The sequence below is a fragment of the Sus scrofa genome, chromosome 6 (genome assembly GCF_000003025.6).
Source record: "Sus scrofa isolate TJ Tabasco breed Duroc chromosome 6, Sscrofa11.1, whole genome shotgun sequence".
Taxonomy (NCBI): Eukaryota; Metazoa; Chordata; class Mammalia; order Artiodactyla; family Suidae; genus Sus; species Sus scrofa.
The window spans coordinates 64,408,583-64,419,012 of NC_010448.4; the positions used below are offsets into that span (position 1 = coordinate 64,408,583).

Genomic DNA, 10,430 nt, shown 5'->3' on the forward strand with positions numbered 1-10,430 from the left:
ATGCAGGGAGAGGCCACCATCTCCTGTGCGTTGGAGCCAGCTAAGCCCCATTTGCTGCAGCAAGAGATCCCTGGCAGGCTGTGGCTTTCTGGTCTCTCTCAGCTGGACAGAGCCGGAAGGTCCCCACCCCCACCCGCAGGGAGCTAGAGAGGTCTAGGGCTGGAACCCAGGCCCCCCAGCTCCTCCCCACCGCATCCCCTCCTCCTGCATCCAGGGAGCTCCACAAGGCCTGCTCCCTTCCAGCCCGCCTCTCCTCTGCTTCCCCAAGCCCTGCTTCTCCCCTGCCTCTGGGCCTGTTCCCTTGCCCCTCAACACTGGCTTCTGCTCTGCCTCCCTCCCCCCTCCCTCCTCCTTCCTCCCTCCTCCCCTCAGTGGGTGCCCAGCCCTTCCTCCAGAGGGTCACTGGCCGGGACACTGCCCACCCGTGGTTGCATGCCAGCATAGAGCCCACCCCCCGCTTCATCCCGGCAGACCCGCCTGCCAGGCGGCTGCCAGGGGCCCATGTGAGGCACAAGAGACAGGCGGTGGAGGGGGCTGAGTAGTCAGATTTTATTAGAAGAGTCTCGAAGAGCAGTCCCGTGGCTCCCACGTGACCGAGAGTTCAAATTCTGAGTACAGAGTCGTGCCCACGCACACCCACCCACACGGGAATCCTTTAAGGATCATGTGGAGGACCCTCCCCCCCCACACACAGCCCACTGTGAGCCCCGAACCAGATGACCAAGCCGACGCAGGGGCCCCTCAGCCATGGCCCTGCCTGGTCCTTCCGCACCCATCCAGGCTGACTCTCTTTCCTATGAGGATACACCTTGAGCTCCGCCTTTACAAAAGGCAAATGTGCCCATGGCACGGCCGGCCCGCTGGCCCGGCAGCACCGGATCTGAAGCAAGCCCTCTACTCGCGGGGCGCTGGCTGGCCGAGCCCCGCCGCCTACAAATATCATAGAACCCCCGCAGCAGCGGGGACTTCCCAGAAGTCACTTGCTGAAATGCAAACACAGAGCAACCCCATGGGGTCGGACATTTGGCAGAAGATGGGCCCTGATTGTCCTAAGTGACAAGGACTCTGCGCACACATTCTCTGAGAATGACCCTCCCGCTGGCCCGCCAGCCTGGAGAGAGAGCCCCTGGAGAGGGGCTGGTGCAAGCCAGGGGCGGCACAGACGAGGGGAAGGCCCTTCCCTCCGCCGGAGGCCCGCGCTGGCCCTCTGGTCCTTGGGTCAGGGAGGCTGCCCGCCGGTCCCGCCGGTCACCACGGCCGCCAGAGGCCGCAGGCGGGCTGGCGCGCGGCGGCGGCGGCGGCGGCCTTGGCCGGGGTGGGCGCGGGCGCGGTGCCGGGCGCCTTGGGCTCCTTGGCGGGCGTGGCGGGCGCGGCCGGGGGTCGCTGGAAGTGGTAGAGCAGCTTCATCTGCGTGTCGCTGGCCGCGTGCAGCGTCAGGAACTGCACGGCCTCCTGCAGGCACCACGAGTAGCCCTCGCTGTAGTCCTGGTGCAGGCTCTTGGGGCCGGCGGCGGCGGCGAAGGCTGCGGGGAGCCGGGAGGCGGTGAGGCGAACGGCGCGCGGCGCGGGGGCGTTGGGGCGCGGGGCGGGCCGGGGCGGGGGGCCGGCTCACCTTTGCTGTGTTTCAGGTAGCTGACGGCCATCTCCAGGATGTCGGCCTTCTCCAGCTTGGAGTTGGGCTGGTGGCGCGCGAATTCCTGCTCCAGCAGCAGCTTCAGCTGCTCGATACTGCTGTTGATGCGGTCGCGGCGCATCTTCTCCACCACCGGCTTCCGCAGCTGCGGGAGGAGGGGGCGTCAGCGGGGCCGCGAGGGCGCGGGGGCGGCGGGGGGCCGCGCTCCGGGCGGCCCGGGCACTTACTCGGTTCTTCTCTTTGGGGCTGAGCAGCTCCACGGCCACGGTGCTGGGGGCCATGCCTGGCGCGGGCAGCGGCGAGTCGGCGAGGAGGCAGGGAGCGGAGCGGGCGCGTCCCGGGCTGGCGCGGACCCCGGCCCCTATATAGGCGCGGGCGGCGGGCTGGCGCCTGGGGTCCGGGCGCCGCGGCCGTTCCCACACTCGGCGGCCAATGGCGGCGCGGGCCGCACAAAGGCGCCGGCCCATTAGCGCACGCTAAATTGCCTGTGAATTGGCGCGGGCACAATGGGCGCTCCCCGAGGAGCAGGTGGGCCGCGCGGCACAATGTCCGGGCTGTGGGAACGCGCTCGCCCTCATTAGCATCCCGGGGCCTGATGCTGGGAGCCCCGCGCCTCAATATGCTGCCTTTTCCCAGGCCGCGGGGCCGAGGGTGGGGGCAGGAAGGAGCGGCGCCCCTCCTCGCCCCTCCCCTCCCCTTTTCTCTGCACCCTCCCTCCTCCCCACCGACTCCCCGCTGCTGGCAGATCAAGGAAAAGCTTTAGAATACACAAGTGCAGCGGCTCCCAGGGGATGGGCGCCCTCCCCGCCGGGACCTGCCGGCTGCCCCTCGGGGGTGGGGTGGGGTGGCGTGGGGGGGATCAGAGGAAGCCTCGCTTCTCCTGCACAGGCACAGCCGTCTCCCTCCGCACGGGTGGAGTAGGTGCCCAGGCTCTTAGGGTCAGACCTCCTGGCATAGGTGGCAAGTCCCCAGACTGTCACCTGGGACACGTGACTTCAAGCTAGAACAAGGGCTGCCGTGCCTCCCTGGTTGGGCTTTGGGCAGCTTCAGGGCGCCAGCGTACCTGCAACGTCCCGCATGGAGCCGGGCACCTAGGCAGTCCCCCCAGGGCTGCTGCACCACCCCATCCTCCAGGGAGCAGTTTACAGGCTGAGGCATCTGGGTGCTCTGAACCAGCAGTTGCCCTCCAGGGTCCCCCCATTCCCATCTGGATGGGAGTCCGAGGGAGGCCATCCAGTGAACATGCGAGGGAGGGCACATGACTCCCTGCATGCTCCCTGCAGGGGTGCGGTCACTGCTGCCACGCGACTCGAGCCTTGGCCGCCCACGGCCTTTTGCACAGCCCGCGAGCACGTGTAGGGTTTGCCGGCCTTAGGCATTCTGCCAGCAGTGGGAAGGGGGTGCCAGGTGGCCGACATGGTGAGGCTCCTGCGTGGAGCCCACATGAATGCTGTACCAGCTCAGACCCACCGGAGGAACAGAGGCTCTCGGTACCTGGTCAGGCCAGCCCCCAGCCCCACGCTGGGTCCCCAGGGGAGGGACCCCTCCGCCCAGAACAGCTGCTTTCCTTTGGTTTTCTGCAACCAGGAGTCCAGGTCTGCAGGGACTGGGGGAGGGGGTGAGGCTGGGGCTGCCTTGGAGGGAGGGGCAGGGTGAGAGCCAGCCAGGTCCAGCGGGGAGCCGGCGGCTGGCATCAGGGCGCTTTAGTCAGTGTTCACGGAGCCCAGTTCCCTGGATGGCAGCCACATCCGAGTGTAGCAGGGCCTTCACGAGGGTCTTGGCAGTGACTCTGAGCCACGAGTGGCCTGTCAGGTGGACCAGCTCAAGAGTCGGCAGCACAGGGAGCCTTTGGTAACCCAGAGATGGGCCTATCTGGGAAGGCGGATGGTGTTGGGACGACCAGGTTGGGCTCTGCTTGGAGTGAGAGCCAGCCGGTCACCTGCTGAGATGGGTTAGGCTGCAGGGCTCCCAGGGTGAAAGCTTCAGGTGACTTTGGAAGGGGATGGAAGGCAGCCCATTTTCGCCTCTGGTAACTGCTCCTCCCCAGAGTACCTGTCTTGAGGGCACAGGCCGTGGGAGGCAGGTGCCCTTGAGGGGGAGGGGCACCACAGCCCGAGCCTAGGCTGTGCTTTGGGTAGATGGAGTCCTACCCCAGATATCTGGCCTTATCGGGCAAACTGGAGATGGGAGTGCCCAGGACACGTGCTCTGCTCCACGGCCTTTGGCACTGTCAGCGTGGGCTGGCAGGTTCCTCAGTCCACAAAGATCACTCAGTGGGCTGGCACTCGTGGAGCCGTTTGTGCAGCCAAAGCAGGGCTTGAGCTGGGTGGCCACCACGTTTCTCTGGGTCCCTCCCCTTCCCGAGTACTCCCCAGAGGCAGGCTGAGAAGGGCAGGGCAGCATGGCCTAGTCACCTGGGTCCCCATGGCCCACACCCTGCCAACCTGGCACCAAGAAGGTGCTTGGCCAAGGAAGAGGGGTCACAGGGCCAGGGGGCTGAGCCTGGGCCGCTGCCTCCATCAGCTGGAAACATGCCCACGTGTGCCTACCCCAGGGCTGCTGCTGGCAGCGGGGGGCCCAAGGCTCTGCCTGGAACTGAGGGCGGCACCCAGGCTGGGTGTCCCCCTGCCCCCCCAGCTTTGGAGGGGCCACTTGACTGGGACGTGTGTCTGCCCTGGCTGCCTCCCCCAAGCCAGCTCCCAGCCCAAAGGAGACACGTGCCAGGAGATGTGGTCCAGCCCCCACCCCACCCCAACTGCACGCCCACCCTCAGTGGGCCAGGGTGGAGGTGAGGGTGGCGGGTGGCCTGTGGGGGCGGCCACTTCCCTTCCTCCTCCCCTGTCCCCCTTCCCCTGGACTGGAGCAGCTTTGATCGACTTTCAAGGTGTGGGAAATATGAAATGCATGGTGTTAAATCTCAGGCCACTGGATGAAAGCCTCGCTCCCTCCCCGAGTGCCGGCCAGATGGCAGCGCGGCCTCCGAGGCACACGCCTGGCCTTTGTGGGCCGTTTAACGCTGTGAATGGGGCCAAAGTGTGGGAAAGTCGCTGGGCTCCCGGCTCACACGTCCGAGGTGAGTGGCCCTGCAGCCTGGGGGGGCTGCCCAGGAGGGCGGTGGGCTGGGGGGGGGGGAGGGCCAGGGCCGCTCATGGCTGGCAGGCTTTGCGCAGAAGCTCCCAGAATGTGGAGGGGGGCCAGACCCTCCGCGCTGGCTGCCCGGCAGCTGGTGAGGAGGAGAGTTCGTCCTGCCCCACCCTGAGAGCTCGCTAGGCCTGAGGGGCTGGCCAGTTAGGCTGGGCTGGGTGCCGACAGTCGATGCCCCTGGAAACAGCCATGAGGCCTTTGCTCCATGCCCCACAGCGGGTATGATACTGCTGGAATTCAGGAAACTAGGACCATTACCCATTTCTAAATAGCCCATGCCCCCAACTCCACCCCTCCCGGGCTGACCGCTAAGCACAGGGCACCATGGGGCTGGGGGTGGGGGTGGAATCCAGCGGTCTTTGCCCCCAGGTCGAGGGAAAGTTTCTGGGTGGGAATGCGGGTGGTACAGCCTCTGTGGAGCATGAGGAGGCTGTGGTGCTTCCTCCAGAATTAAGCACAGACTTCCCACGAGGCCCAGCAATTCCACTCGTGCTCTGTACCCCCAAGAATTGAAAGCAGGGTCTCAAAGAGACACTTGTATGCCTTGTCTTCACAGTCACTGAGGGGTGGAAAGAAGCCAAGGGTCCATCCCAAGCTGAGGATGAGAACACACGGTCTGTCCCTGGGGCAGTGACACTCAGCCTTGGGAAGGGAGGACACGGATGCCCGCGGCTGCGGGGACGAGCCCTGAGGATGTCACGCCGAGTGGCATCAGCGACACAGAGGCCCGAGGCCTGTGTGATGCACTCCCGATGTCCCTGGAGGAGCCGGAGTCCAGACGGAACGTTGGAGGATGGGGCCGGGCCGGGGAGGGGACGGGACGTTCGTTTGGGAAGAAGAGAACGGTCTGGAGGTGGCGGGGGTGACGGTTGCAGGACAGGAACATGCTTCATGCCACTGAGCTGGGCACTCAGAAGTGGGTGAGATGGTGAATTTCAGGTTATGTGAAATTGAACAAGGACGATTCCTTGGCAAAGAGCCCCTCCCTCCTCCCGCCAGGCCCTCGCCCAGTCTCAGCTGACCCTGTGCCAGAGGGGACAGGGTCTGAGGGGACACCCCAGCCCCTGCCTGCCGCAGAGTGGGATCCTAAGGAGCAGCAGGTGGCCCCTAGAGGGTTTCCTGCTGGGAGGTGGGGATGAGGCAGGCGGAGGAGGGCAGGAGTGAGGCTGGGCTTCCCTGGGAAAGGGGGGACAGGATGATCCATGGTGGCCGCCAGGCTGCACACAGCACGGAGCCAGGCGCCCCTGGGGTTGTTCTGGGCCCTGGCCCTGGCCCTGGCCCCTCCAAACGCAGCACGGTGCCCCCGCCCCCCCCCTGCAGACCCCTGAGGAGGCGCCCAGGACAGCAGGGAGGCGCTAGCTCATGTCCCAGGTGTGAAGGGAGTCCAGTCCCTGCCACGCAAGCCCCCTGGGGGCCCTGGAGGGCTGGGACTGTAGGCTGCTGTGTCTGGGGGCCGGGAGGGGGTTGGTCTCTCCGTGGGGAGCCTGGCAGGGCTGAAGGGGCAGTGGGGAGAGTCCCAGTTGCTGCGCCTCTATGAGGCCCTGGGCAGGAGCAGGAATCCACCTCCTTAGAAGGGCCTGCGAGGTGAGGGCACCCCCTCCACGGCGGGGACCCGGGGGTCACGGAGGTTAAGCCGTGTCCGGGATCCTGTGCTCGGGACAGCTGACTGGGTGATGACGATGAGACACTGTTTTCAACCACTTCTTGCTATTTCACACCGGGCAGGGCTAAGCACCCCGGTATATGCACCAGCGTAGACCTGCCTGCGGACCGGAGCCAGCATTGGTATCCCCTTTGCCCAGAGCCCATGGGCATAGAGAGATTGCTGGAGCCACGGGGGGGCGGGGGGACTCAAACCTGCGGAGGTGGGTGGAGGGAGGGAAGGGGTGCGCCAAGCCGGGCTGGGCTCTCCCCTCCACGTGGACCCCTGGCCTGAGCTGCGCTCCAGAAGACGGGTGACCAGGACAGCAGACAGAGGGTGCCCGCAGCTGTCAGGGGGCCTGCCAGGCATGCGGGCTGCCTTGTTGCCTTGAATGCAAAGGCGTGGATCCCAAAGTGTGGAAACAACCGCTGCATGGCTGCACTGCAGTGGGGGTGATCGGGGGGGGTGTGTGCAGGAAGATGTCCCAGCCCTCCGCTCCCCAGCCCCCTCCATCCTAGCTCCCCGCACCCCCCAGAACCAAACCAAAGAACCGGATAGAAGACGGAGCTCTTTCCTTCCTCTCCCTGCAGGCTTCCCTTCTCTGGGCAGCAGACACCTGGGCACAGCTGGGCTGAGAGGGGACTGAGCCCGGGCCCCTGCCCTGGGCATGGGTGGCCAGAGAAGAGCTGAAATTGGAGCTGGAGAGACCCTTACATGTAGGAGTCACTTTGGGTGTGTGGTCCCGCCCACCGTGGAGTGACATTGAAGACAGACCAGCTTGTGGCCACAAGGCCCACCTGACACTGGTGAGAGGTGAGGGGAAGCTCCCAAATGCCAGCGGTTTGGGGGCCGGAAATTGGGTGAGTTCTTCCTCTGTCTTCATTCTTCAGATTTCCTTTTTCTTTTTCTTTTTTTCTGTCCAGATTTTCTTTTCTTTTCTTTTTTTTTTCTTTTTGTCTTTTTGTCTTTTGTTGTTGTTGTTGTTGTTGTTGTTGTTGTTGCTGCTATTTCTTGGGCCGCTCCTGCGGCATATGGAGGTTCCCAGGCTAGGGGTCGAATTGGAGCTGTAGCCACCGGCCTACGCCAGAGCCACAGCAACGCAGGATCCGAGCCGCGTCTGCAACCTACACCACAGCTCACGGCAACGCCGGATCCTTAACCCACTGAGCAAGGGCAGGGACCGAACCCGCAACCTCATGGTTCCTAGTCGGATTCGTTAACCACTGTGCCACGACGGGAACTACTGTCCAGATTTTCTTGAAGGAGCACCTACCACTGAAATTTCTAGAAGGACTTATGCACATTGAGGCTCCTGCAGGGGCCAGGGGAGTGTGGGAGTGTCTTGGGGAAGACTCAAGGCGCCGATATTTTTCAGAAGGGCCCTGGATTTCGGGGGATGAAAGGAAGGGCGGGGAAACCAAAGGAGGGCTTCCTGGAGGAGACGATGCCCGAGGAGGTCCTTGAAGGGAGACTGGGTGTGTCCCACCTGAGGGATTCCGGGAGCTTTGTCCAGGCAAAGAGAATGGCTGGGCTGACTTGGGCGTGAGCTGCAATGGGGCTGGGAGTCTGCAGGTCTGGCTAGAAGAGGCTCCCCGCGTGGGTGCTGGTATGTGTGCCCACCCATGTGCGCCTGTGACTGTGCGCTGTGCCTGAGATCAAGGGCCTGGCACTGCCGTCCCCGACCCCTGCCGGCCCCCAGCTTGGCCCTCTTTCCCTGGCTGGTCACTGTGTGGACACGTCTCTGGTGTCCTCTGCAGCCCTGCCCCGCTGCCTGGCCATGAGAGGCCCCGAAGGGAGGGGTGCCTGAGTTGGGCCAAGCACTGCTCTGTGCCACCCCTCCTGGGGTTCCCGCACACAGGCGTGTACACGCACAGGCAGGCACACATACATGGGCACACACACCAGCCCCCATGCAGGGAGCCTCTTCCAGCCAGACCTGTAGACTGCGTCTCCTCTGTCGGGGCTGGGCATCTTATCTGCCCGAGGTGGACACCAGTCACCCTGTCAGCCAGGCTGCCCCCAGTGCCCTAGGTAGAGCTGGCCCTTCCTGAGCACCCTCTGCACCCAAGCGCAGGGGAGGGTCTTCCCCCCAGACAGCGACCAAGGGCCTTAGGGATGATAACTCCCACATCCATTGCACAGATGAGGAAACTGAGGCTTTGGAAGGGGAGGGGACTGGCCCCAGGCCACAGTGAGAGCCAGACAGCTGGGGCCCTGCAGACCCTCCTGCCCACAGGTCAGAAGAGGTGCGGCTGGAGGGGCCGGGTCAGGGGCGGGCAGCTCTGTCTTTGTGCTTGGCTCCTCTCTACCCACCCCTGGCTCTGGCCCGGGGCTGTTCCTCCCGATGGACCCCCCGCCCAGGCCCGCCCCAGAGGGCCAGACTCTCAGCCTCTGACTTGATCCCCAGGCCCGCAGTTCTCCAGGCTGGGTGCCCAGAGTCCCGCCGCAGCCCCCATCCAAGGTGGGGCGGTTTCCAGGGGCTCTGCTGGGGGCACCTGGTGGCACCTCCCCCTGGATGCCAGACGGCACCACGATGGCCTTCCCCCTGGTCGGCCGGGCTCCACAGCTGGCTGCCAGGTTCTTGGGTCTGTAGTGCCCCACGTGTGTGGACACATCCCTGAGGATGGTCTTGCACGGGCATTTCAGTAGTGCACGGGGTGGGGGGGCTGGGTGCAGGGGGCGTCCAGGCTGACGTTGGGCTCTGCCCTTGGTCTTCTGGGCCTCAGTTTGCCTGTGCAGGGTGGACTCTCCCTGCCAAGACCACCTGATGGAGAGACCGGGTCCAGGCTGCTGGAGGGGACTGTGGGTGGCTGAAGGGGGGCTGAGGCATTGTTGGGCCCCTGGCCCAGAAGGAGCCTGCTTGCTGGGGCTGACGACTTGGAGTTGCCTGTGATTCTCACGGGGTGCACTGAGTCAGGGCCATATTGTCAGGGAACGGGGTCTTCCACGTCCCCATCCATGCAGCAACCTCTCTGTCTGCAGTGGGGGCCCGGGCGGAGAAGGGGGCCCAGGGAGGGTTGTGTGCAAGGGTCCAGGAGGCAGAGCAAGGGTCCATCTCCAAGGCCTGCCCAGTTGGGGTCCGCCCCCTGGGGGCTCAGGTCACCAACCCAGTGACTTGATCAGATCCTGTGATTCAGGGGCTTGGACCTTTCCCCAGAAGCTGCCCTGGGGTGGCTGCCCAGCGCCCCCCCCCCCCCCCCCCCGCCGCCTCCTTTCACCTGATGCAGGTCAGTTGCTCCCCTGGGACCTGATGGTGGGGTTGGGCAGAGCGTCAGTAGATGAGGGACTCGGGAGTGGGGGTGGGGTCCGCCAGGATGGCAGCCCAGCCCAGTGCCCTGGACAGACTTGGGGACCTTGGCATTTCCCGACCCAACCAGGCTTCACGTCCAAAGAGGGCGACCCTCGGATGGTGGAACCTCCTGGGCCAGAGCCCAGGCGCGACCAGCCGCGGCCTCCTGGGCCAGGGTTTGGTTTCGCAGGTGCGCAGCGGGGCCAGGGCGGTGGCCGCAGGGACGCGCAGAGGTGGGCGGTGGGAAAGCGCGGAGGCCGCGCGTCTCACGGGCGCCTCCGGATTAGGGGCCGCGCCGGCCCACGTGGCCGCGCCCCGCCCCCGCCCCCCCACCCCCGAGGCCGGGGCAGGGCCGGGTCGCTGTCCCCAGCTGGTTAAAAACCCCGCGGTGTCAGAGAGCAGCTCGTTCCCAACCTCTGAAAGGCAGACAAGCCCTTTATTGCTCTATTATAACGCGGAGCCAGATGGTCTTTTGGGAGTTGCCCCCCCTCGCCCCCCGCGGCCGCCCTCATTCATTCAGACGCAGACCCCGGCACTAATGCCGCGGGGGGCAGGCACGCTTCCGTGGCCGCCGCCGCAGTGTGGGAACCGCCGGGCAGCGCGGACCCACAGCCCGCGCCGCCGCGGGAGGGGCGCGGATCGGCGCCTGCGGAGCTCCCGCCCGGGCTGCAGGGAGCCCGTGGGGAGGCTTGCGGGTGGGAGGCGCCGGAGGACTGCTGAGA

At 65.6% G+C, this 10,430-nt stretch overlaps 1 protein-coding gene across 1 annotated transcript; it reads right to left on the minus strand.

Moving 5' to 3' along the window:
* On the minus strand, positions 528 to 1,959 carry HES5 (hes family bHLH transcription factor 5). The gene is made up of 3 exons (XM_021097834.1): positions 1,861 to 1,959; positions 1,613 to 1,778; positions 528 to 1,523 (listed from the first exon to the last, which is right to left on the minus strand). Exons 1-3 carry the CDS (start codon positions 1,912 to 1,914, stop codon positions 1,249 to 1,251), a joined length of 495 nt encoding a protein of 164 aa, XP_020953493.1. The 5' UTR covers positions 1,915 to 1,959; the 3' UTR covers positions 528 to 1,248.

What these genes read in the sequence shown, in the direction of transcription:
- HES5 (XM_021097834.1), bottom strand. Translation starts at nt 1,914, where the DNA reads ATGGCCCCCAGCACCGTGGCCGTGGAGCTGCTCAGCCCCAAAGAGAAG. An exon ending in GCCCCAAAGAGAAGAACCGA is followed by an intron (nt 1,779 to 1,860) that starts GTAAGTGCCCGG and finishes CTCCTCCCGCAG; the next exon opens with CTGCGGAAGCCGGTGGTGGA. An exon ending in CTACCTGAAACACAGCAAAG is followed by an intron (nt 1,524 to 1,612) that starts GTGAGCCGGCCC and finishes GGCTCCCCGCAG; the next exon opens with CCTTCGCCGCCGCCGCCGGC.